This window comes from Pleurodeles waltl, chromosome 10 (assembly GCF_031143425.1).
Source record: "Pleurodeles waltl isolate 20211129_DDA chromosome 10, aPleWal1.hap1.20221129, whole genome shotgun sequence".
Classification (NCBI taxonomy): Eukaryota; Metazoa; Chordata; class Amphibia; order Caudata; family Salamandridae; genus Pleurodeles; species Pleurodeles waltl.
In genome coordinates this window covers 838,741,167-838,768,758 of record NC_090449.1, presented here as the reverse complement: position 1 = coordinate 838,768,758, position 27,592 = coordinate 838,741,167, and the positions used below count along the sequence as shown (strand labels likewise).

The 27,592-nt window shown below is 44.1% G+C and overlaps 2 protein-coding genes across 2 annotated transcripts in view; one reads left to right on the top strand and one right to left on the bottom strand.

Annotated features, from left to right (window-relative positions):
• Positions 1–401, top strand: part of EXOSC7 (exosome component 7) — a 70,738-nt gene extending 70,337 nt beyond the window's left edge. The window contains exon 8 of the mRNA XM_069211517.1: positions 199–401. Coding sequence (XP_069067618.1) covers positions 199–303 — 105 coding nt within the window. The 3' untranslated portion in view covers positions 304–401. The remainder of the gene's footprint in view (positions 1–198) is intronic.
• Positions 402–2,468: 2,067 nt separating this feature from the next.
• The window catches only part of TGM4 (transglutaminase 4), a 172,200-nt gene continuing 147,076 nt past the window's right edge, over positions 2,469–27,592 (bottom strand). The window contains exons 13-14 of the mRNA XM_069211512.1: positions 6,729–6,865; positions 2,469–3,999 (exon numbers count right to left, since the gene is read on the bottom strand). Of these exons, the coding sequence (XP_069067613.1) occupies positions 3,858–3,999; positions 6,729–6,865 (279 nt within the window). The 3' untranslated portion in view covers positions 2,469–3,857. The remainder of the gene's footprint in view (positions 4,000–6,728; positions 6,866–27,592) is intronic.

Genomic DNA, 27,592 nt, shown 5'->3' with positions numbered 1-27,592 from the left:
TAGCTAAAACCCCTTGTCTCCAAATACTTTATCATAATTGTTTGTATTGTTGGCTAGGTACTATGTGTTCACAGGAGCCTGCTTATACAGAAAGGCAATTGTGGTTTTAATTAATGTGCCCTGAGCTATACGTGGCTGATATGTTGTAATATTGTTAATTGAATTGTTTTCACACCTCACTGTATTTGTTCTTTGCAGACGGGAAAGCGAGTTGGCAAGTCTTTACATGTATCCTTGCAAGATGCTTTGAATAAGGAAGAAAGTATGGGGAAAAAACGACTTAAAGTTGGGTTTCTGAGATGAATTGAAAAATGTAATAAAGTATATTTGTATTTTTTTTTTTTTTTAGGAATGTTCATTGAAAATGTTTGCAAAGACATATAAATATATTTTTGTCTTTATGCTTGGTATTGTGTTTTTTGGACAATAAGATCAAACTGATGTCTAGATTGTATGACAATTTTTTCAGAGTTCATTATAAAAATACATCACAGACTTAGGCTTATCTTCGATAATTTAAACTATTAAAACACTTAAACGAAGCCTTCCTATCAGTATTTGGTTAACGTTTGTGGCTACCTTACAGACCCATGAAAATGCATTCTGAAATTAGTCATGCATTCACACTTCTAACATTTATATAATTGTAAAAAAAAGAAATGAGGGGAGTGGGTTGATGATCCACCAAGTAAACAAGTTCTGGGAACAGCAAAAGACTAGGGAGAATGGAAAGAAAGCTCTGCGACCACAGCTAAATGACTAAGAAGTCGTCAGCTCATCCTACTGTGACTGATAGTGTGTTTGGCAGATGAACCTTTTTCTCAGTGACTCTGGAGGCTGTGCAAACGCGACACAGATCATGTCGACAGTTGTCAAACCTCTGTGTTCTTATAGTGGTTAGTATGGTGTTCCTGTACACTACTCAGAAATCCAACACCCAATCACCTCTAAATTGCAGTTGTTGTTTCATGCCACAGGCACAAATGGTTTCTTGACCTTTTCACTTCTGGTGATTCTCACTGAATGACTAATGGTATCCGGGGACCCCAACGTAAGTAATCTCTATTATTTGAACCACAAAACAGTACACAAAAATAAAGACATGAGTATACCTGAAACAAATACGCAAGTTATGAAATATTTTACTTAGTTCGTGCAGATAGAGGACTGCCCAGGTTTGCTTTCTAGTACTCACAACCAGGCAGGATTGGGAAGAGTAATGGGTGGCACTTTGGCTCCACATAGTTCCTCGAAAAACATTACCACATTGGTTGTCTGTGTGAAAACATAGTGGTACATCACCCCAATACTGAAAACCGGGAAAGTTGAAGGAGCCTCATGGTCTATTGTTACCATCATTGTATGTTGTAGGGAAGGTTTTCACTTAAACAATATGTGCCATCCTCCCCTGTATTCCCCCCCCCCGTAGACTCCTTAGTTTTGAAGGTAATCAGTGTTTTTGTGAATGTGTTTCGTCGAGGGTGAGATGTACCAGAGTCACTGTGGCAGGAGCAGTGGTTTCTCTGGGTGTGGGAGGTAAGTCTTTTGAGTGTTCTTGAAGGTGTCTACATACAAATGTCTGTTCCAGTTCTTAAGGGATGGCAATAATTGACTGCCCTGTAGGTTTCTGAAGACTTTATGGCCAAGATTGACTACAGATGTTTATATCACATAAGCATGTTAAGGGCATCCTACTGGAAACTAAGCCAATAGAGGGGCAAATGTTTATTTTCCATATAGCTTGTGTGCAGCCTCAGGTCTGGGACGTAAATGTGTTGGTCATTGTATGAGAACTGACCTCATTAAGGGAGAAAGAACTATTAGAGTTGGACCGTAGCTGCAGCTCTGATTTTCGCTATCTGCCCACCCAGAAAGGTCAAAGGCATAGTTACGTTCCATGATGCAACATCCCAATGCAGTGGTGACAAGCTCATTACCAAACCAGGAGGATCTGGCTTGGTTAGTTTAGGCTGGACTGTTCCCATTTAGAGCAGGATCAAGACTGATTTGCATATGGCTGGGTCCTATCTGAGGTGGCATGTTGTGCAAACAAATAGTGAACTGGGATGCGGCTCAAGTAATTACCAGTGGATTCGTTCAAGCATTCCATACTTCACTTTCTGTATACTTAGTGGTTTTTTTTGTATACTGAAGAGCTTACTTTCACAGAGCTCAGCTGGGATTCTTGCCCAGAGGTGCGTGATATCATGGGGAGGGGACTGAGCATCCTGACGGTTAGCAGGTGCTCGAGTTTGGAAATTCTACAAGTGTTGTCAGCTTTACCGTTTAGCCTAGTGTGTCTAGGAGATTCATTCGCTTGTGCTTACCTTAGACTCAACACCTCTTGCTGATTAAGAGGACAAAATAGGCTTTCTAGCAAGTACATAAGTTAGTTATTGTTTACCAGAATTATGGTGCAGCTAAATTATGGCTAAGCAAAAAAAAACTACTTGCACTTGTTTATTATTCAATGTATGTCTTTATTTTTCTAGATTTTAAGTAAAGATCATCTGTAGCATGTACTGGTCATCACCCCTCCAGAGAATAATACATTTTATTATTAATCATGGAATCATTGTCTACAAAACCCAGTCATATTAATACTACGATTGTATGAATCGAAGCTGTGAGGAGAAATATGTTTTAGCAGGATTTGACAGGCTTTTTATTTTCATAAACATTACATTTTGAATAGCTCTACAAAAGCAAGATTAACGAAAAGGTACCGAGGTCAAACTATCGTAGGTAGGGTTTCGCAAGTATTTAAAATATTGCTTGTAAATGTAAGCACACATCTATTACCTTTCCCTTAAAAAAAAAAAAACATTTTGCAGTGTTGCTAGTTAAACGACGGCTACCCATACCCATAGGCCATTGCTGATTTCACTAGTCACCCTCATTAGGCACTTATTTTGATCCAAAATGCAACGGCCATTACCATATATTTTTGGAACATGGAAGCATAAATTCTCTAAAGGAAATGTGGAGTTTGCTGTTGTCAGTGGTTGCCGTGATCATTCGCAACAGATGTAAGTGATCATCCGATACTTGTGAAGTAGCTCTACCTGCAAACAGTGACTTGTGTACAAGATCACATTGTGCGTCAAGCACAGAAATGAAAACTCCAGACTCGAATAATTGCTTTAAACACCGATGTATGCCTTCTTCCATGCTGACTCCCCAAGTACTTTGTTTGGTACCTAGAGCACGAGGTAAGTGGTGGGAGAGATGGAAAGAGAGAGCACACATGCATATATGCTGGCATAGACACTAACTTACATAGGTGAGAAGCTTTCTTAATGTTGACATGCAAAATTCAAGTGGTTCATTGCAAAAATCAGAATCTGAAAACATGTTTCTGCTTGGGCCTATGCTCACCACGCTCATTAAAAGGCTTTCACACGTTCTCATGGATGAGATTACAAACTAAATATATAAATGTATCCAACGCCTGCATGTAAATAGGTTTTTTTCATGCTCATGCAACAGAAATATCAGACAAAGGCAAAAGAAACGATGCTGAAGTTGTTCAAACTTCTGTCACAAGCTACAACCACCCAGTTGGTAGAACAATTGTATTGCTAATGTTTTCATTATAGCAACAAGATGTCACTGAAAATACTTATAATTTTTTCTTACACCACAAGAATAACTGCATGTCACATCATTAAACTTAAAATCTGATCCTCTGTGTTTTCACAAGAGAATGTAGAACTTTCAGCAAGAATTCAGATGTAAGCTGGCAAATAGTTGATTGATATGCCTACAAAGTGTACTTCAGTCAAGAACCACAATACATTTATTGACATGCACATTAAGCCACACTTGCTCTTTTCTTTGTCACATTGATGATGTTCCTATTCTGCAATGTCTATCATCCTCTCCGCCGATATCCCTTTCACCTGGGTAGAGTTCATTTTGGCCACTATTTTCTTCTTTCCAGCTCTTATTGGAGCACAGATTATTTTGCATCTGAAAATTCCGCCTGGGGGCACTTTCCTATACATACATAAGCAGAGCGGAGGAAAGAAGTCCAAAAGATTAGATTGTTTCAGTTTTCTGAATTTGCTAAAAAGTAAATTACCTCACACAAGTTCTAAAAACAGAACAATAAACTTTATACATATAGTTATTCACAAAGATAAAAGTAAAAATAAGTACCAGTACATATCTGTTCCTATTTTAGTTTGGAAAAATTTACTAATTAGAATAGGAAAGAATACACAGAAAGATCGTCCCTTCTTTAGTTACAATTGATGCCATGAAAACAATCCTGCCAGAAATAAAGGGTATACGAAATATACTATCAATTTCCTCCATAGACTCGCTTTAAAAGAAATCAGTACATAAGTGATGCATTTTTTGTGGAATGTCAAAAATTTAGAATTTCACTAACTAGCCGGATTTCAGCAGCCACAGCAAAGGACTTGTGGGAGTCAACCTCCTTGATCCTGCCATATAGCCTTTACAGTCAAATACTCAACATTCAGATTTCAAAAAGAAGAAAAAAGATATAAGCCGGATTGTAACGGGAGCTGTTATACAAATGCTTCCACTATGCCATTTCATGGTACTAGCACCATCCTAAGTTTTATATGGTACCAGTGTGCGATATCTATCAGCATTGGCTTTCATTACTGCAGATGGCACACAAACAACAAGGGAGATTTACCAACTTTGCACCTGTGGTAGTTTTTAAGGAATAAAAAATGCGAAAAATAGCATTCTACTGTGTATAACAAAAGAATAATTTGTGTTTTTGCTCTGAAGTTTTGTGAGGCCCAGCATGGAAATAACTTCAACATTTACAAGATTTCAACTTATCTAGACAAATTGCTTATTTGTAATTATGCAGTTGTTTCTTAAGATTTTTATGAGCTTCTCGCAGCTCACACTTTCTGATCTCAGGGCACCTACAGTATCTTTTCATTTCAGCACGCCTGGGACCATGGGGAGGGTTGGAAGTGGGCAACGGGATTTCCTTGGTCTCTATTTTCTTCGCAGTCTTCTGACATTGTATGAAAGAAGTTGTCAAACCCTTTACCGAATTATATTCATTGTATAGATTCTCATTTGCTGCAGCTAGAGTTGCTTTCATTTTAAAAGAAACAGTTGGTATCTTTGGGTGGTAATTATGTGCATGGGCATTACTTTTTAATCAGCATTTTGTTTTGTTAGGATATTTTATTTTGAGCAAAAAAAATATTAGATCTGCCAAGAGGGCATATCTAACCGATCTCCATTCTTTATACCCTTAGACAGAATAAGGTCCAAACGATGGCCGGTGATGGGATCATTCTTAATAATGTTAGATTATGTGCATCAAAAGCTTCCTCCACATCCATTATAAGGGGTTGTGTGAAGGAAACCATCCAGATTTTAAAATCCCCACGCCGGCAAAGGTTAACAGTTGTGATGCAAGCAGATCTTTAAATAGGTTCATAGAGTGGTTTATATTCCCTGGGGACCAATAAACTGTATTGTTATAGTGAGCAAGATATCGAGGCTGTAGCTATTTTTATGCTATGTATTTATAACCAAGGCAGTGAATAGGTGCAATCACACATTAGGCACAAACGTTTAATAGCACAAATCAGATTAATACAATATGAGGATCTACCTTTGCCTATGCTAAGTGCTAGAAAGAACTGCCAGCAATATATTTTACAATTTGAAATATATTTGGACCCCTTATCTATTAGATTGATTATATTTATATCAATCGGCATACTTAAGCAAATGGAAGAGGGAAAAATGTAAAGACCTTTTCGGAAAGTGCCACTATTGTGATAATATACATTCACAAAACAAAGTATTTAATGTAATATAACAGTACGATGCCAAATGTAATTCTATTATAGCCAGCTGATTGAGGTGTGTTCCAGTTGTTAAAAGCCCTGACTAGAGTTATAGCCCCGAACCTCGGATGAGTGCCTGTAACGAAGGAGAGGGCCTTTAACAACTGATATAGCCCGAGGCAGAAAGGCTATAACGCTATAAGAACATTCCGCACACTAAGGGTAGTATATTCTAAATTAAAACGGGAGAAACATAAAGACAACCATTGGAATGTTGGAGCAGAAGGGTTATACCAGCTCTTATAAGCCCAGAGCCACTGCATTACCTTCAGTGGAGCTCTCAACACTCCAATGCTCTAATACAAAATAACTGATTAAAGTTCTACCTCAATACAATTCCCTTTATTTTTTCTTCTATTTTCTCTAATTCATTTTTCTTATTCCTCAGAGTGTGAAGAGAAATACCAACCAAATCGTTGTTGGTCAATAAATACTTCATAATATTAAACTGCTCAGAATATTACATTTTCTGCGAATTAAATGATATAATTATACAATACGGTAATATAACAAAGAAAGGATTACAAAGTGCCTTTTATAACCACAGGATGTGTACTACTACACGTTTGATGGCAATTTCATTTAAGGAATGCTGCAAGAGGCAGCTCTGGCAGAACCAAATTGCATGGGTTATTGTAGGCTCGTCCCATGGTTAATATTTTTTTTTCTTGGACTTTGAATCATCTCACAATGTTGAGCCTTTTCAGCAGATTCTCAAAAGGCTGTTGTTCGGTCCACATGGAGCGGAAAGGCCTGTTCATTATTATTACGAGGTGTAACACTAAGTATTTCCTGCAGAAACACAAACTAGTGTGATGCTCATTTTAATATTTCATATAGTTTTAATGGCTTATTGTGCAGGTTTCTTACCCTTGGTCAAAGGTTTCCAATTTGAAAATTCCCAAGCCTTCCACATGAAGTTTGCAATTTTCCAAAGGAATGCTCAGTGAGTTTTTAAACGTAAAGCTGCAAGTGAAGTCTTGACCAATCTTTGCGGTCTCTGGCATCTGAAAAATAAGAAATAATGATATCACAAACAATGAAACGTACCTTTAAAAAAAAAAAAAATGGAAAGGAAAACCCGTTTTGTTTTGGTGTGAACTACAGTTGTGTGTTCAATAGCCTTACTGCTGAAGGCATTGGCAGAAAAGACTTCTCCACGCCGTGGGCTTAGTTTCTGTCTAGAAGCACTTAGTAAGGTGCCACTAATTGTGGCGTGCTACCCCACAGGCAGGGAGTATTGCTTTTGCTCAATGTATTATAATCTGCCACATTCTCAAATAAAAAAAGCACCCCAGCATTCACCATATGTTACCGATCGCAAACCTGTAACGTGGGTACCAAGTGCTGATATATTTTTTTGTCATGTTGTGTTGCTTAAATGATTTTGGGGATTAATATGATTTTTATTATCATGTTTACTGTCATGTATGATTATCTTTATTTTATTTAATAAAAACGAAGTTTTACACTACCCATATTTTAACTCTAAAAACACTTTGCTACCTCTAAAGATTACCTATCCCTGAATCCTAAAAACCCCTTACTACTCGTAAACGCTGCCAAACTGCTTAGCTTCCAAAAAAACTCAGCCCTGTATCCCCTAAAAACATTGTCATTGTTTGTTTAAAAAAACCATATCTTAACATAAGAATGATTAAAATATATACCTGTATAATAAATTAAATATTATATTTACCTCATAGTTAAAATTAAGTAATATTCCTTGTATTCAGTATTGAGTATCATTAATGGAATTACTAATTCGACTGTTAATTTACAGATTAAATATAATGTAACATTAAATTAATTTCGAACTCTATTACAAAATACCCTAAATCATCATATATATATATACATATATATATATATATGTGTGTGTGTACTTGTATATTTTGCATACATAGGTGTTCACAGACATATATGTATATATGTGTGTATATAGTTACGCAATGATAATGGAAACACAAGGGGCCATGTAATTCGGTATTTAGAGCAAGTGTACTAATAAACGACAATCACACATGTATTACCACAGGGAAAAGTTAAACTTCAAGATTATTATCAAAGTACAGCAAATCGTACTTGAAAAAAACACTTTTTAACAGTTGCACAGATTGCATGTAACACATATTTTACACAGGGAAGCTACTCTTGTCACAAGGTCTCTTCAATGTGATTTTGCCATACTACACAACATTTAATCTCTTTGCATCTCTGCAGTGGTTAAATATAAAAATGTGAAAACAAATACATGAAAAATAGCATGTATAAACCATATATGCAGGTGTGCAGAGCTTAATCTATTTACTGCCATTGCTGAGTAAGTGTGAGGCTTTCTCATGAGTCATGGTCCCTCTCTGCACTGTATAATGTTAAACTATTTCTAAATGTATGCAAAAAAGTGTGTGTGTGTGTGTGTGTGTGTGTATATATATATATATATATATATATATATATATATATATATATACACATATATATATACAGACGCATTTGGTGGTATATATGGCAGTCGATACACATGCGTGCCATTATCCTGCCATCTAGTGTTGGGTCTGGAGTGTTACAAGTTGTTTTTCTGCAAAGAAGATGTTTTTAGAGTCACAGGCTCGAGTGACTTCTCCCTCTCAGTAATACTGCGCATGGGCATCGGTTCCTTTGTTAGATTGTTTTCTGTCCTCCGTCGGGTTCGGACAAATTCTGTGCTCCATCTTCGACTCGCTCCGATCCAAGACTTTCTCTCCTCCCTTTCTGTTTGACGGTATTGTACATTTGATCGAGTTTTCTAACTCACATCGACCGTTTCTCACCTGCTGGTTCCAGTTTTTTTTTTTTTTTTTACTGTACACCTTTCAGACTGTTGGGCCTTGAAACCTTTGACACCGGAGAGAATGTAAGTCCGATGAAACAGACACCATTTCGGTTCTGCCCTCGGTGCCATTTGAAGTACCCTTGAACCAATCGTTATCTGGTGTGTAACTTTTTCCTCTCGACGGGCCATTAAGAGGCTACCTGTGAGGTGTGTAGCTCATTCCAGTCTGAGTAGATGCTCCGAGACCGACAAGCTTTGTAGGCTAGATATGGCAAGCAAATCTCCAGATGGCAGCCCGAATATTTTCAGGGAAGTGCATGCACAGGAGGAGCCCCATCAGGAAGCCGTCTCCATCTAAGATACAAATTCAGACATCCAATCTGACGTTGAGAGCCAAGAAGTCACTTTGGCACAAACCGTGATTACATTGGCCCCTCTTACCACAAAACCTCCAAAAAGACGCCATACCGAGGTCACTGGACCACCTCTGCAATCAAGCCATGGTCAGTCTCAGAAAGAAATTTTGGATGCCACGCCCATTGGCTCGGCATCGAAAACATTGAGGATTGTGGCTGCATCTTCGGCTCCAACCTCATCAACACCAAGCACTCTGCACTGATTGCATCGGTTACAAACCGACAATCTTTGGATCCGAGTTCGGCACCGAAAAAGATCTGACTGAAAATGTTGCCGCAGAAAACAAAGGAATGTGTTCCTTTGGATCATTAGGACTCAAGCCACTCCTCCACCACTCTTTCACCTATTCAACTCTTATTAGAGGCCGTGGATTGCTAGACAGCGCATAATATATATTCAAAAAGGCACAGGACTAATTTTAGCTTCCCCTGCAGTTACTTTTAAAAGGAAGCTGACCTTCCAAGAGGCACTGGACACCTCACCACCTAAAAACTCCCTAAGAAAAAGACTGTTTCCACTGAGATGCTTGTTCGCCCTCTTCCCCCTCCTCATCATCCTCCTCCTCCTCCTTCACCTCCACCTACTTCTCCTTCCCCTCATTCTCCCATTTCTCCAACTGAGGTAGACTACACTCCACAAGGTTCACCATTATTTGATGAACACTATTTAACCCCTTCTGTGCCGCGGACGTAGTGGTTACGTCCCGCGGCACAGTGCTGCTGTGCCGAGGACGTAACCACTACGTCCTCGGCACACAGCCCAGAGGGAGCGCTCTCGCTCCCTCTGTGTGCTTCCCCCCCACCCCCCCAAAGTCAGGGATGGAAGGGGAAGCCCTTCCCCTTCCACCCACGACCCCCCCACCCCCCCATAATGACGTCAGCGCGCGATCGCGCGCTGACTTCATTATGGGGATTTCGCCGCACAGGAAGCCATTTGCTTCCTGTGCGGCGAACGGAGAAGAGGTGAGTTCCTCTTCCCGGTGGGTGGGGGGTTTGGGCTAAAGAGGCACCGGGGGAAAGGAAAGGCTTTTCCTTTCCCCCGGTGTCTCTTTGAGCATTCCTGCTGCCCGATCGCATTGCGATCGGGCAGCAGGAATGCCCACTAGACACCAGGGATTTTTTTTTGTTGTTGTTCTTTCCTGTTTCTTGTTGGCGGGGAGCGGCCCCTTGGGCAAGGGTCGCTCCCCTTGTGGGGGCAATTTGTTACGGCCATTTCTGCCCCCCTTGGGGGCAGATTGGCCTACTTTTTAGGCGGATCTGCCCCCAAGGGGGGCAGAAACCACTGGATCACCAGGGATTTTTATTTTCTGTGCATTTATGTTGGGGGGGGGTGCCCCCTTGGGCAAGGGGCGCCCCCCCCAAGGGGGCAGAGAACTGTTGGCCTTTTCTGCCCCCCTTGGGGGCAGATCGGCCTATTTTTTTTAGGTCCATCTGCCCCCAAGGGGGGCAGAAGCCACTTAGGCACCAGGGATTGTGTGTGTAGTGAATGGGGGGGCGCCCCCTTGGGCAAGGGTCGCTCCCCTGTGGGGGGCATGTCCTTTAGGGCCATTTCTGCCCCCCTTGAGGGCAGATTGGCTACTTTTTAGCCAGATCTGCCCCCAAGGGGGGCAGAAAACACTAGATCACCAGGGTTTTTTATTTTTATGTGTATTTATGTGGGGGGGGTGCCCCCTTGGGCAAGGGGCGCCCCCCCCAAGGGGGCAGAGAACTGTTGGCCTTTTCTACCCCCCTTGGGGGCAAATCGGCCTATTTTTTTTAGGTCCATCTGCCCCCAAGGGGGGCAGAAGCCACTTAGGCACCAGGGATTGTGTGTGTAGTGGATGGGGGGGCGCCCCCTTGGGCAAGGGTCGCTCCCCTTTGGGGGGCATGTCTTTTAGGGCCATTTCTGCCCCCCTTGAGGGCAGATCAGCCTATTATTTTTAGGCTGATCTGCCCCCAAGGGGGGCAGAAACCACTAGAACGCCAGGGATGTTTTTTTATGTGTTTATTTTTGTGGGGGGGCGTCCCCTTGGGCACGGGGCGCCCCCCCAAGGGGGGCATTGACCTGTTGGCCATTTCTGCCCCCCCTGGGGGCAGATGGGCCTATTTTTCTAGACCCACCTGCCCCCAAGGGGGGCAGAAGCCACGTAGACACCAGGGATAGTGTGTGTGTTAGTGGATGGGGGGGGGCCTTGGGCAAGGGTCGCCCCCCACTTTGGCGGCACATGTACCCAGGCCATTTCTGCACCCCTTGGAGACAGATCAGCCTATTATTTTTAGGCTGATCTGCCCCCAAGGGGGGCAGAAACCACTAGAACGCCAGGGATGTTTTTTTATGTGTTTATTTTTGTGGGGGGCATTGACCTGTTGGCCATTTCTGCCCCCCCTGGGGGCAGATGGGCCTATTTTTCTAGACCCACCTGCCCCCAAGGGGGGCAGAAGCCACGTAGACACCAGGGATAGTGTGTGTGTGTGTGTGTGTGTGTGTGTTAGTGGATGGGGGGGGGCTTGGGCAAGGGTCGCCCCCCACTTTGGGGGCACATGTACCCAGGCCATTTCTGCACCCCTTGGAGACAGATCAGCCTATTATTTTTAGGCTGATCTGCCCCCAAGGGGGGCAGAAACCACTAGAACGCCAGGGATTTTTTTTTATGTGTTTATTTTTGTGTGGGGGCGTCCCCTTGGGCACGGGCGCCCCCCCAAGGGGGGCATTGACCTGTTGGCCATTTCTGCCCCCCCTGGGGGCAGATGGGCCTATTTTTCTAGAACCACCTGCCCCCAAGGGGGCAGAAGCCACTTAGGCACCAGGGATAGTGTTGTGTGTGTTTTTTTTGTTTGAGGGCTGTCCCCTTTGGCAAGGGTCGCTCTCCATGGGGACACAGTACTAAAGGTATTTTTTGGCTTCCTTGGGGCAGACAGGCCTATTTTTTTAGTAGGCCCATCTGCCCCTATGGCAGAATCCACTTAGGCACCAATTTCTAAAATGTTTGATGGTGGGGTGTTTGTCAACTGAAGAAGTCTTTGCATTTGTGATAAAAAATCTTTTCCTCCTTTTTGTTCTAGTTCAAAGCTTTTGCTTTATTTGCTGTGGCTCCTTGCGGTTTTGGCGGTGGTTGACCTGCAGTTTGCACAGTTGCATGTTTTAGGTAAGTAAAAACAATTTACTCCAAAGGAGTATTGTTGCCATGCATGAATGACATGTTTGTAGGGGGTGTACTAAATGCAGGATTGTGTATGAAATTGTCCTTAGGTTTGTGCACAATGATATTTGTTTTGTCTTATTTCTAATTTGCCTTTCTTTCTTTCTTTTTAGTGGGATATCATTGGTGATTGCTGTGTAGTTGCTGGTGAATCAAGCTTTTTCAGGCAAGTGAGCGGTATAGTTTTTGAGTTTGTAACTCTTACTAACAAAGCTACACTTTGTTACTTGTCTTACACAGTGCTGGTTGTTGGTGGTGAATTTGTCCAGTTAATTTTAGCAGGAGAGATCATGGCTAGCCGCAGGATGACCGCTCAGCAGGTGGTTGGTATGCTTTTTGAGTCACAGTCTGATCATGACTATGAGACGGACTCTGCATCTGAGGCAGAGGAGGAAGTCAGAGATTCTGGCAGTGATGTTTCTGTTGGAGGGGAATCTTCTGATGATGAAGCCACACTCAGTGCAGATGAAGGTTCTGTTTTAGAGGAGGACATTGATGTGCCAATAGTGCAGCAACCTGGGGCTGAAAGGTTTCCCGTTAGAAGACCTGATGTCTGGGTTGCCCCAAACATGGAGCAGCCAGAGTTGCCTGCCTTTACTGGTCTCCCGGGGTGTAACGCCAATACAGAGAACTTTATGCCTATCAATTTCTTTGAGTTATTCATGGATGATGTGTTTTTGGAAGAGATTGTTGAGCAGACTAATTTGTATGCGGAGCAGCATTTGAGGGACAACGCTGCTAGACTTAGGCCACACTCTAGAGCTTCCCAGTGGATTCCCACAAATTTGGAGGAGCTAAAAAAGTTTTTGGGTTTGACTTTTTTGATGGGGTTGATAAGGAAGCCGTCACTGGCTTCTTATTGGTCTACTAGTCCCTTGATGGCAACAGCTATATTTCCAGCTACCATGAGTCGTAATCGGTATTTGCTTCTTCTTAGGATGCTGCATTTTGTTGACAATGCATTAGCCTTGCCACGAGATCACCCAGATTCTGACCGTCTTTTTAAGATTAGGCCTGTCCTTGATCATTTTGTAGATCGGTTTTCGGAGGTCTATGTTCCAGGCAAAGAGATAAGTGTGGACGAGTCTTTGGTCCTCTTCAAGGGTCGTTTGGTTTTTAGGCAGTACATTCCTAGCAAAAGGGCACGATATGGAATTAAATTGTATATGCTGTCTGAAAGTAGGACAGGATATGTGTATAGTTTCCGTGTGTACACTGGTAGGGATTCCAATATTGACCCCCCTGGTTGTCCTCCCACTTTTGGAGTTACTGAGAAAATAGTGTGGGATCTTGGTAGACGACTGTTCAACAAAGGTCACCATTTGTATGTAGATAACTTCTACACTGGTGTGCAGTTGTTCAAGGAATTGTTTAGAGTGGACACAGTTGCTTGTGGCACAATCCGTTCTAACCGGAAAGGCTATCCAAGGGAGCTTGTCTGTAAAAAACTTGAGAGGGGACAGTGCTGTGCCTTGCGGAACGAGGAGCTGCTAGCTTTGAAATTTTCAGACAAGAGGGATGTCTACATGCTAAGTACCATCCATGATGAGAGTACTTCCCCTGTGACTGTTTGGGGCCAGGTTGCTGAAGTGCGCAAACCTGTGTGCATTTTAGATTATAATAAGCACATGGGAGGTGTAGATAGAGTTGACCAGAGGTTGGAACCTTATACTGCTATTCGTAAGTCTTATGTTTGGTATAAGAAGTTAGCACTTCACCTCTTCCACTTAGCAACCTTCAATGCTTTTATTGTGTTTAGGGATAGGTCTCCAGACTCAAAGATGACATTTGTGAAATTTCAGGAGTCAGTGATAGAGAGCCTTATTGTGGTGGAACAGGCCAGAGTTCCTAGAGAAGCAGTGGTGGAGGATGTGGCTAGATTGAAAGATCGCCACTTTGCTGAGCACATTCCTCCCACACCCAAAAAAGACTTTCCAGCTAAGAAATGTAGAGTGTGTTTTCGAAGAGGTATCCGGAGGGAGTCTCGAATGTACTGCCCAGATTGTCCTTCAAAGCCTGGGCTGTGTGTCGGTGCTTGTTTTAAGAATTACCACACCCAGAAGAATTTCTGGGAACAACCATGAGTGTAAACTCATGTCTGTTTTGTATTTTCATGTGTTTAGTTTCATGGTTAGCATTTCTGTCATGTTGTTAGTTAGAGCTTTTGTGTTTGTTGTTTTGTAATTCTTTCTACTTAGTTAGGGGTTCCTCTGTTTAAAAAAAAAAAAAAAATATGATGCCATTGTGTGTGGAGTGGGGCTTGGCTGAGACTGTACATATTGACTTGATGTTGGCTACTGCAACACACTGCCAGCCAAACACCAGTCCACACACTCCCATCAGCTGGTGTGATTGTTGTATCAGGCATGTGGGCGTATGTAAGTGATGGGCCCTTGAGTGGCGCTGTCTGTCGATGTGAGTGTTGTAATGTGCTGGGCCCGTGGCTGGCGGTGTGAATGGCCTTGTGTGTGTCATGTATGAAAGTTGTGTGAATGGACTTTACAGCTCACGAGCTGTGAGTCATTGGTTCAGTTTTTTGCCTTTCAGTTACTAACAGTGCTTTTCATTTTTGTGAAAGCTCTTGTTAGTAAAATTTGATCCACTGAACCATCACTCACCCTCGTGCCAAATCCAACCAGTATGTGTGGTAAAAATGACCAAACCTGCTCCGCTGTAATCCGGCGTCGCAGCACACCTATGACACGCTAGGTGCCTCAGGTGGGACCCCGATGATGAAGCATGCCACCAACTTGGTTGGTGGGTGAGGGGTCTTTTTCACATAACCTAAGTGTGTTTCTTTTCAAAATTTTAGTGTTTGGCACATCACGGACGTATGTGGGCACATCAAAACGATATATTACAAAACTACCTGTGTTTGGGGGGGAGAGGGCACCTATGTTTTTGGTCCTGTGTGCGGCCTTCATCTAGGGAAACCTACCAAACCCAGACATTTTTTAAAACTAGACACCCCAAGGAGTCTAGGGAGGAGTGGCTTGCGTGGATCCCCCAACATTTTCTTACCCAGACTCCTCTGTAAACCTCAAAATGTGCTTAAAAAAAGCATATTTTCCTGACTTTTCTTCGTACGATCACCACTCCAGCACAAAATTCCTACTCCCCAGTGTTCCCCTCAGTCTCCCAAATAAAATGACACCTCACGTATGTGGGTCCCCAAAGCAGAGTCAGTCTAAAGATGTATAAAAGAATATGTCCTTATAAACTCGCAGTACTATCCCCTGTATCTCTACAAGTTTTGGGCCTTATTCTGTTGGAGGCACCTGGCCCACCCACACAACTGAGGTATCATTTTTATCGGGAGACTTGGGGGAACGCTGGGTGGAAGGAAATTTGTGGCTCCACTCAGATTCCAGAACTTTCTGTCACCGAAATGTGTGAAAAATGCGTTTTTTTTTGCCAATATTTGAGGTTTGGAAAGGATTCTGGGTAACAGAACCTGGTCAGAGCCCCTCAAGTCACCCCATCTTGGATTCCCCTAGGTCTCTAGTTTTCAGAAATGCACAGGTTTGGTAGGTTTCCCTAGGTGCTGGCTGAGCTACAGGCCAAAATCTACAGGTAGGCACTTTGCTAAAAACAGGTCTGTTTTCTGTGATGTGTCCACGTTGCGCTTTGGGGCGTTTCCTGTCGCGGGCGCTAGGCCTACCCACACAAGTGAGGTATCATTTTTATCGGGAGACGTGGGGGAACGCTGGGTGGAAGGAAATTTGTGGCTCCTCTCAGATTCCAGAACTTTCTGCCACAGAAATGTGAGGAACATGTGTTTTTTTAGCCAATTTTTGAGCTTTGCAAAGGATTCTGGGTAACAGAACCTGGTCCGAGCCCCGCCAGTCACCCCTCCTTGGATTCCCCTAGGTCTCTAGTTTTCAGAAATGTACAGGTTTGGTAGGTTTCCCTAGGTGCCGGCTGAGCTAGAGGCCAAAATCTACAGGTAGTCACTTCGCAAAAAACACCTCTGTTTTCTTCCAAAATTTTGGTGGTGTCCACGTTGCGCTTTGGGGCGTTTCCTGTCGCGGGCGCTAGGCCTACCCACGCAAGTGAGGTATCATTTTTATCGGGAGACTTGGGGGAACGCTGGGTGGAAGGAAATTTGTGGCTCCTCCCAGATTCCAGAACTTTCTGCCACAGAAATGTGAGGAACATGTGTTTTTTTAGCCAATTTTTGAGCTTTGCAAAGGATTCTGAGTAACAGAACCTGGTCCGAGCCCCGCCAGTCACCCCTCCTTGGATTCCCCTAGGTCTCTAGTTTTCAGAAATGCACAGGTTTGGTAGGTTTCCCTAGGTGGCGGCTGAGCTAGAGGCCAAAATCTACAGGTAGGCACTTTGCTAAAAACAGGTCTTTTTTCTGTGATGTGTCCATGTTGCGCTTTGGGGCGTTTCCTGTCGCGGGCGCTAGGCCTACCCACACAAGTGAGGTATCATTTTTATCGGAAGACGTGGGGGAACGCTGGGTGGAAGGAAATTTGTGGCTCCTCTCGGATTCCAGAACTTTCTGCCACAGAAATGTGAGGAACATGTGTTTTTTTAGCCAATTTTTGAGCTTTGCAAAGGATTCTGGGTAACAGAACCTGGTCCGAGCCCCGCCAGTCACCCCTCCTTGGATTCCCCTAGGTCTCTAGTTTTCAGAAATGTACAGGTTTGGTAGGTTTCCCTAGGTGCCGGCTGAGCTAGAGGCCAAAATCTACAGGTAGTCACTTCGCAAAAAACACCTCTGTTTTCTTCCAAAATTTTGGTGGTGTCCACGTTGCGCTTTGGGGCGTTTCCTGTCGCGGGCGCTAGGCCTACCCACGCAAGTGAGGTATAATTTTTATCGGGAGACTTGGGGGAACGCTGGGTTGAAGGAAATTTGTGGCTTCTCCCAGATTCCAGAACTTTCTGCCACAGAAATGTGAGGAACATGTGTTTTTTTAGCCAATTTTTGAGCTTTGCAAAGGATTCTGGGTAACAGAACCTGGTCCGAGCCCCGCCAGTCACCCCTCCTTGGATTCCCCTAGGTCTCTAGTTTTCAGAAATGCACAGGTTTGGTAGGTTTCCCTAGGTGGCGGCTGAGCTAGAGGCCAAAATCTACAGGTAGGCACTTTGCTAAAAACAGGTCTGTTTTCTGTGATGTGTCCACGTTGCGCTTTGGGGCGTTTCCTGTCGCGGGCGCTAGGCCTACCCACACAAGTGAGGTATCATTTTTATCGGGAGACGTGGGGGAACGCTGGGTGGAAGGACATTTGTGGCTCCTCTCAGATTCCAGCACTTTCTGCCACAGAAATGTGAGGAACATGTGTTTTTTTAGCCAATTTTTGAGCTTTGCAAAGGATTCTGGGTAACAGAACCTGGTCCGAGCCCCGCCAGTCACCCCTCCTTGGATTCCCCTAGGTCTCTAGTTTTCAGAAATGTACAGGTTTGGTAGGTTTCCCTAGGTGCCGGCTGAGCTAGAGGCCAAAATCTACAGGTAGTCACTTCGCAAAAAACACCTCTGTTTTCTTCCAACATTTTGGTGGTGTCCACGTTGCGCTTTGGGGCGTTTCCTGTCGCGGGCGCTAGGCCTACCCACACAAGTGAGGTATCATTTTTATCGGGAGACGTGGGGGAACACTGGGTGGAAGGAAATTTGTGGCTCCTCTCAGATTCCAGAACTTTCTGCCACAGAAATGTGAGGAACATGTGTTTTTTTAGCCAATTTTTGAGCTTTGCAAAGGATTCTGGGTAACAGAACCTGGTCCGAGCCCCGCCAGTCACCCCTCCTTGGATTCCCCTAGGTCTCTAGTTTTCAGAAATGCACAGGTTTGGTAGGTTTCCCTAGGTGGCGGCTGAGCTAGAGGCCAAAATCTACAGGTAGGCACTTTGCTAAAAACAGGTCTGTTTTCTGTGATGTGTCCACGTTGCGCTTTGGGGCGTTTCCTGTCGCGGGCGCTAGGCCTACCCACACAAGTGAGGTATCATTTTTATCGGGAGACGTGGGGGAACGCTGGGTGGAAGGACATTTGTGGCTCCTCTCAGATTCCAGCACTTTCTGCCACAGAAATGTGAGGAACATGTGTTTTTTTAGCCAATTTTTGAGCTTTGCAAAGGATTCTGGGTAACAGAACCTGGTCCGAGCCACACAAATCACCCCATCTTGGATTCCCCTAGGTCTCTAGTTTTCAGAAATGCACAGGTTTGGTAGGTTTCCCTAGGTGGCGGCTGAGCTAGAGGCCAAAATCTACAGGTAGGCACTTTGCTAAAAACAGGTCTGTTTTCTGTGATGTGTCCACATTGCGCTTTGGGGTGTTTCCTGTCGCGGGCGCTAGGCCTACCCACACAAGTGAGGTATCATTTTTATCGGGAGACGTGGGGGAACGCTGGGTGGAAGGAAATTTGTGGCTCCTCTCAGATTCCAGAACTTTCTGCCACAGAAATGTGAGGAACATGTGTTTTTTTAGCCAAATTTTGAGGTTTGCAAAGGATTCTGGGTAACAGAACCTGGTCCGAGCCACACAAATCACCCCATCTTGGATTCCCCTAGGTCTCTAGTTTTCAGAAATGCACAGGTTTGGTAGGTTTCCCTAGGTGGCGGCTGAGCTAGAGGCCAAAATCTACAGGTAGGCACTTTGCTAAAAACAGGTCTGTTTTCTGTGATGTGTCCACGTTGCGCTTTGGGGCGTTTCCTGTCGCGGGCGCTAGGCCTACCCACACAAGTGAGGTATCATTTTTATCGGGAGACTTGGGGGAACATAGAATAGCAAAACAAGTGTTATTGCCCCTTGTCTTTCTCTACATTTTTCTCTTCCAAATGTAAGACAGTGTGTAAAAAAGACGTCTATTTGAGAAATGCCCTGTAATTCACATGCTAGTATGGGCACCCCGGAATTCAGAGATGTGCAAATAACCACTGCTTCTCAACACCTTATCTTGTGCCCATTTTGGAAATACAAAGGTTTTCTTGATAGCTATTTTTTACTCTTTATATTTCAGCAAATGAATTGCTGTATACCCGGCATAGAATGAAAACCCACTGCAGGGTGCAGGTCATTTTTTGGCTCTGGGTACCTAGAGTTCTTGATGAACCTACAAGCCCTATATATCCCCGCAACCAGAAGAGTCCAGCAGACGTAACGGTATATTGCTTTCGAAAATCTGACATTGCAGGAAAAAGTTACAGAGTAAAACTTAGAGAAAAATTGATGTTTTTTTCACCTCAATTTCAATATTTTTCTTTTTCAGTTGCTATTTTCTGTAGGAAACCCTTGTAGGATCTACACAAATTACCCCTTGCTGAATTCAGAATTTTGTCTACTTTTCAGAAATGTTGCGGTTTATGGGATCCAGCGTTGGTTTCATGCCCATTTCTGTCACTGACTGGAAGGAGGCTGAAAGCACAAAAAATCGTAAAAATGGGGTATGTCCCAGTAAAATGCCAAAATTGGGTTGAAAAATTGGGTTTTCTGATTCAAGTCTGCCTGTTCCTGAAAGCTGGGAAGCTGGTGATTTTATCACCGCAAACCCTTTGTTGATGCCCTTTTCAGGGAAAAAACCACAAGCCTTCTTCTGCAGCCCATTTTTCCAATTTTTTTTAAAAAAATGAAATTTTCACTGTTTTTTGGCTAATTTCTTGGCCTCCTTCTGGGGAACCCACAAAGTCTGGGTACCTCTAGAATCCCTAGGATGTTGGAAAAAAAGGACGCAAATTTGGCATGGGTAGCTTATGTGAACAAAAAGTTATGAGGGCCTAAGCGCGAACTGCTCCAAATAGCCAAAAAAAGGCTCGGCACAGGAGGGGGAAAAGGCCTGGCAGCGAAGGGGTTAAAGGAGATACCACCAAATCAGAATCCCTGGGATTCTTATGATCTGGACCCAGTTATTAATACTGATCCAGAATTGCATCCTTCTATACCTTCCCCTCCAGAGGATACTACCAGCTACCAATAAGTTATTGTTATGGCAGCTGCATACCATACTGTATCTTTACATAAGGATCCTGTTGAACAGGATTCTCTATTTGACACACTTACCACCACACACAGGGACACCCAATATCTCCCTGTGCTCTCAGGTATGATGCAGCATGCAAATGACATTTTCCAAGAGCCTAGCCGTTCAAGAATAATAACTCCAAGGTTAGGTACAAAATACAAACCAGCTCCTTCTGATCCTTTATCAGATCACAAGTGCCCCCAGACTCTATAGTTACTACTACCACCAGGAAAAGAGCTAATAGCCCGGCTACTGGAGACTCTTCCCCCACCTGGCAAAGAGAGTAAAAAGATTGATGCAGCAGGCAAGAGTAGCTGCGAAGCTGCTAATCATTGGTGGATAGCTCTACTCTAGATATGACAGAGCTCACTGGGATGAAATGTAGGATCTCCTCTAATATCTCCCAGAGGAGCATCTCAAACATGGCCAACAAATTGTCGAAGGGGCAAACCATTGCTGATAACTCAATTAGATGTGCGCTGGATGCTGCAGATACCGCAGCACGTGGCATAAACATAAGTTTCCTAATCAGAAGACATGCAAAGCTTAGGTTCTTTGGGTTAAAGCCAAAGGTACAGCAAGCGGTTTTAAATATGCACTTTAATAAAGATCACCTCTTTGGTCCACAAGTTGATTCCACCTTGGGAAGACTACAAAAGGACTAGGGCACTGCAAAGGCCATAGGAGCACTTCAGTCACAGGTACAAAGAAGATTTGTTTGTCACCCACTCTCTATAGAGGGAGTTACAAATCAACAGCTTCATCAGAGCTTTCCATCTCTCAAAACAAACAGGCCTCAGGTTCCTATACCAGAGGCTCTATCAGAGGATCATTGAGGTCATAATTTCAGAGGCAGAGGCAAAAACAACAACTCTCGGAGCTCAGGTTCTACAACAAAACACTGACTGTCTCAACACACCCAAACCCCAAATAACACCAGCTGGGGGACGTCATCACAACTTCTATATCAATGGACACAAATAACATTGGACCAGTAGGTCCGCTCCATTTTCCAACATGGTTATTGCATGGAGCTCACAACCACACCTCCTAGTATCCGTCCTCGCACAACTCACAGAAGAGGTACAAGCTCTGCTTTCAAAAGGGTCGATAGAACCAGTTCCACCCAAATATCAAGGAACAGGAGTATATCAGCTATATTTCCTCATTCCAAAAAAAGGACAGGTCACTCAGACCCATCTTAAATCTCAGGCCCCTAAATCAGTTAATTCATTCAAAACATTTTCACATGGTCACTCTTCACAATGTCATTCCACTCTTTCAACAGGGAGATTTTATGATAGCTCTAGACCTCAAAAATGCATACCTTTACGTTCCCATCCAAATATTTCAGGTTTGTGATTGCCGGCAAACATCAGTTCAGAGTTCCACCTTTTGTTGTCACAACTGCTTCCAGGGTATTTACCAAATGCCTATTAGTGGTTGCAGCACATCTCGGACGATAAACGATTCATATCTTCCCATACCTGGACGACTGGCTTATCAAAGCCAGCACATTGCAACAGTGTCAGTCCCACACACAAATTACAGTGAAGCTTCTTCACAGATTAGGGTTCGCAATAACCTCTGTAAAACCTAATCTACAACATCTCCAGGTTAAACCATATCTAGGGGCCATTCTCAACACTGAACTAAGGTTAGCATACCCCAATGCAGCTCGGATACAAAACTTCCAACATCTGCTTCCTCAGTTTCAATAGAATCAAACTGTCATGTGGCTCTTAGGGATAATGGCATCTTGCACCGGCATCGTACCCTATGCCAGACTCCATATGCGTCAGCTACAGCACTGTCTGTCTTGTCAGTGGTCTCAGTTACAGGGTCGACTTGAGGATCTAGTGTTGATAGACTGCCAAACTTACCACCCTCTACAATGGTGGGACTCCACCAACCTCTTAAAAGGGTGGCGAGACCCTGTGCTTCAATTCATTCTGACCACAGATGCATCTTTGACAGGTTTGGGGAGCACATCTTCAAAATTTCACAGTGCATGGTCTTTGGGATTACCCACATCGTTCAAGCACACACACATCAACTATCTGGAGCTTTCAGCAGTATTTCTAGCCCTCAAAGCTTTCCTATCTCACCTCACACGCAAAGTTGTCTTTGTCCGGATGGACTATGGCAGCAATGTATTATCTACAAAAACAGGGGGACACAATACTTCCAGTTATCACAACTGGCACAAACAATATGGAAATGGACTCATCACCACCACATTTGCCTACTAGGACAGTATGTTCCAGGGACAGAAAATGACTTTGCAGACCTGCTCAGCAGGAGACATCAGCAAGTCCACGAATGGGAACTCAACCCACAGGTCCTTCAAAAATACTTCCAAAGGTGAGGAAATCCTCAAATAGATCTTTTCTCCACTGAAGAAAATGCAAAATCCCCAAACTTCTTGTCCAAGTACTCTCACCCTCTCTCCAAGGGCAATGCTCTATGGATGAATCGGTCAGGGATATGTGCTTACACTTTTCCTCCTCTCCCATTCATTCCATTTCTAGTTCACAAGCTCAAACAGACTTCATGAACTATGATCCTGGTAGCGCCCACATGGGCACGTCAACATTGGTTCACAACACTTCTGGACCTCTCGGTAAGTCCCTCACAAGAAGCTCCTCAGCAGGCCAGATACTCACACAGAACCACAGACAGATCAGGCATCCAAATCACTCAACCTAGCAATATGATTCCTGAAGTCATAGAATAGGGTTATCCTAATTTACCTCCTGAATGTATGGAAATCTTGAAGGAGGCATGCAGACTGATAACTAGAGCATGTTATGCAGCTAAATGGAAGCGGTTGTCTGATACTGCCATTGCAAACACATTGATCCAATTAAGGAATCTGTTCAAGAAATTGTTTGCTACTTGCTTCCTTTGCAGCAAACTAACTTGGTTTACATATTGATCAGATTACATCTTTCAGCTATAGCTGCATACTTACAAATTAGAGAACATATTTCATTGTGCAGAATCCCTGTTATTAAAACGTTCATGGAAGGACTTAAATTCTGCCTAGACTTCCACCTATTCCATTGTGGAATCTTAATATTATACTGATTAGGATCATGGGCCCTCCATTTGAGCCACATCACTCATGTCCTGTTCAGTTCCTTTCATGGAAGGTAGCTTTTCTGGTTGCAATCACATCACTTAGACGTGTCAGTGAGCTCCAGGCATTAACTCTAGAGAAACCTTTCTTTCAAAGTCATATGGATAAGGTGATCCTTCGCACAAATCTAAGATTCCTACCAAAAGTGGTGTCTCAATTTCATATCAGTCAGACCATTGATTTGCCAGTTTTTTGCCCCAGAACCTGATTCAGTAACAGAGAGGACACTCCACACTTTAAACTTAAAGAGGGCACTCGTGTACTATTTTGACAGAACAAAAGAGTTTAGGAAAACAAAACAACTTTTTGTGGCTTTTGCTTTGCCATTCAAGGACAATCCAAATGGCATAGCTAGATGGTTTGTTGAATGTATGCACAAATGTTATACTAAGGCAAAAAGACAATTGCCACAAACTACTAGGGCACACTCCACTAGGGGAAAAAAAGGCGATACTATGGCATTTTTGAGAAACATGCCTTTAGCTGACATATGCAGAGCAGCTACTTGGTCTTCAGCACACATTCACAAAGCATTATTGTGTGAATGTGCAAGAACGACAGCAAGTAAGTGTAGGACAAGCTGTTCTAAGAACACTCTTCCAAACAAGTGCAACCTCCACAGGCTAGCACCTCTTTTTGGAGGGACTGCTTTACAGACTATGCAAATCATGTGTATCGACAGTTATTGAACAGTAAATGTTACCTACCCAGTAGGCATCTGTTTGTGGCATGTAGTTTTGTAGATTCACATATGCCCCCCTCTATGGCTATTGCAGTTACTGTACAGTTGTATAAAAGTGTACATATGTAGATACACTTGCATGGACATCTCTTTCTCCATACTTCCATCTCATTCCTGTTTCTCACCTGCCTGTGGGAAAACAGTCTATCAAAGGACTCGATGCCCATGCGTAGTATCACCAAGAGGAAGGAATTACTCGATCCTGTGACTTGAAAAGCATCTTCTTCGAAGATAAACAACTTATAACACTTTGAACCCAACACTAGATGGGGGAATAATGTAAAGCATGTGAATCTACAGCACAACATGCCACCACCAGATGTCAACTGGGTAAATAAATTTTTTCATACATACATATATATATAGACACATATACATACGCGCAAAGGCACAAGTATATATATGTTTGGCACCACTGGGGACTCTTGGATCCGATACCGGATCTGGAATGACACTCGCCTTGCCACCGGTGGTGCGAGCCTCATTTTCATACCTGATGATCCAGAGCCGGAACCGCTTGGTACGATGCCGATTCCGACTTCCACGGTGCCAACGGACCAGATCATTGTTTGAGTTTTACTATGATCAACCAGGCACAGGTGAAGAATGGGAGGGCTCTCAGGATCCTATAGAGTATGGTTTGGAGCAAAAATGGACTGGTGTGAGGAACTAGGAGAAGCCAGTGGACTGGACACCTCTCAAGAAACTGGCATGCTCTCACCTCCTACTGTGGCTATGGAGGAGGGAGCTTCGTATGCTATGGTGGTGTGTAGGGCAGCTGAGGTCTTGGACCTGGATTTGCCTACAGTGCCGGTCAGGACTAACCTCCTGACTGAGGTACTTCAGCCAGGGGTTTCCACATCGGAACCAATGTTACCCTTTAACAAAGCCCTCAATTATGTCCTGCTGGGGAAGTGGTCCAAAACCAGCACAGGGGCTCCTGTAAATAGGACAATTGGCTGCCACCGCCATCGCCCAGCTCCAAATTATCATAGTTTGGTCACCCAACACCCCACCCCAGAGAGGTTGGTGGTCCAGGCCTCCACTTCGCATGGTGCCTTCCCTTCTGCTCCCCTGGAAAGGGAATCCAAAAGGCTGGATCAGCTTGGGAAGAAAATGTTTTTTTCCTTCAGCCTGGCATTGAGGTCTGTAAACAACTCATGCCTATTGGGCCGTTTTTCACATACTTTATTTGATACAGTGGCACTGGTGCTGCCACAGGTCACGGAGGGTGTGCAAGACACACTCTCACAAGCTGTCAAAGATGGGAGAGATGCAGCGAAGTTTACAATAGGGTGTGGTTTTGACACGACTGACTCACTGGGTAGGGTGATTTAATTGACGGTGGCCCTTTGTCGCCACGCCTGGCTTGGTATATCTTGCTTTTTGGGGGATGTCCAGGCAAACCTAATGAACATACCCTTCGATGCCTTGTGCCTATTCGGTGAAAAGGCATATTCGGCGCTAGAGTGCTTCAAGAATACTCAGGCTATAGCCAGGTCCTTGGGCCTCTCAGCGCCCCCTGGCCAGCAGTCTGCCTTTTGCCCCTTTCAAGGATTTGGAAGGGGTGGGGTACCACGCCATCCACAGACCAGCCACCGTCCTCGGTCAGGCCAATATCCTGTGCAAGGACGAAGTTGTGGTACTTTCAGACCCAGAGGGTCTGGCCAGAAGTCATCCACCCCCCCAGCCCCTCTCCTAACCAGCGCCCAAGTCCATCTAGTATGATTCTGCAAGACCACAAGCTTCGAGTTGGAGGGAAGATTACATTTTATCTCCCTCACTGGCGATCCATAATATCGGACAAATGGGTCTTGCAGATCATACAGAAGAGCTATTCCCTCTCTTTCCAGTCTTTCCCTCCCTCTATGCCTCCATTAAAAGAACGGCTGATGGAGGATCACTTCATCTTGCTCTGTGAGGAAGTTATGGCTCTCTTGGTCAAGGGAGCTATGGAAAGGGTCCCCGATGTCAGAAGTAGGCAGTGGTTGTTGTTCCCATTAATTTCTGATACCCAAAAAGAACAAGGGTCTTCACCCTATTTTGGATTTACAGGACATCAATCTCTTCCTCAAAAAGGAGAAATTCAAGATGCTCACTCGTGCTTAGGTGTTGTCTGCCCCAAACCAAGAAGACTGTATCGTAGCACTGGACTTGCAGGATGCATATTTTCCCTGCTCACAGGCGCTACTTGCGGTTCATGGTGGGTCACGAGTATTTTCAGTTTACTTGCCCCCTTTCAGTCTCACGAGTGTCCCTCGGGTGTACACAAAAGTGATGCAGTGGTAGCAGCTCATCTGCACAGGTTAGTGATTTATGTCCTCTCCAACCTCGATAACTGGCTGTTGAAGGCTCCTACACCCCAGGCTCTCGTCACTCACCTTCCAGACTACAGCAAACCTCCTGCATTCACTGGGGTTCACTATAAACGTGTCAAAGTCACACTTGACTCCCTCTAAGAAGCTCCCTTTAATTGGAGCTATTCTGGGCACAGTGCATTTTCTTGCTTATCCTTCCGAGCAGTGAGTCCAGGGTATTCAGGGTCCTCTATCCTGGATTTTGGTGACACAGACTCTGGGCTGTTGGGCCTCATGGCCTCCTGCATCCTGTTAGTCAAGCATGCCAGAAGGCACATGAGTGCTCAGCAATGGGACCCGAAGTTCCAGTGGGCACAGCATCAGGGAAATCTTACTGACATGGTTCAGATCTCAGAGGGAACTGCAAAAGACCTGCAGTGGTGGTTAGTGAACTGCGATTGGGTCAGAGGCAGACTCCTCTTCCTTCCTCAGCCAGATTTCACAGTAGTGACAGATGCGTCACTTCTAGGATGGGGTGGCCATCTGGGAGCAGTAGAGATCAAAGGTATCTGGTGGAATGGACTCCGTATCAATTTACTGGAGGTCTGGGCTATCAGAATGGCAATAAAAGTATTTCTTCCTGTTGTAAAAGGGAAGATAGTGCAGGTGTTCACGGACTACACTACCGCAATGTGGTACTGCAACAAGCAGGGCGGTGTGGGGTGGTGGACCCTTTGTCAAGAGGTCCCACATCTCTGGACATGGTTGGAACAACAGGGCATAACCCTGGTGGTTCAACACCTGGCAGGTTCTTTGAACGCATGGGCAGACAAACTCAGCCATCGATGCCTAGTGGATCACGAGTGGCGTCTCCATCCGGAGGTGACGCAAGGACTCTTTCAGCAGTGGGGAGAGCCTTGGTCAGATCTGCTCGCCTCCGCAGAGAACGCACAATGTCAGAAGTACTGCGCGTTGGATTTTCCAAAGTGGAAATCGCTCTGCAACGCTTTTCGTCACACATGGAGTTCAGGCTGCCTATACGCATTTCCCCTTATACCACTTCTGTCCAGAGTTCTCAAGAAGATCAAAAATGACCAGGCCCAAGTAATCCTAGTGGCTCCGGACTGGGAACAGAGAGTCTGGTATCCCGAGCTTCTGAAAATGAGCATTGATCTGATCAGGAT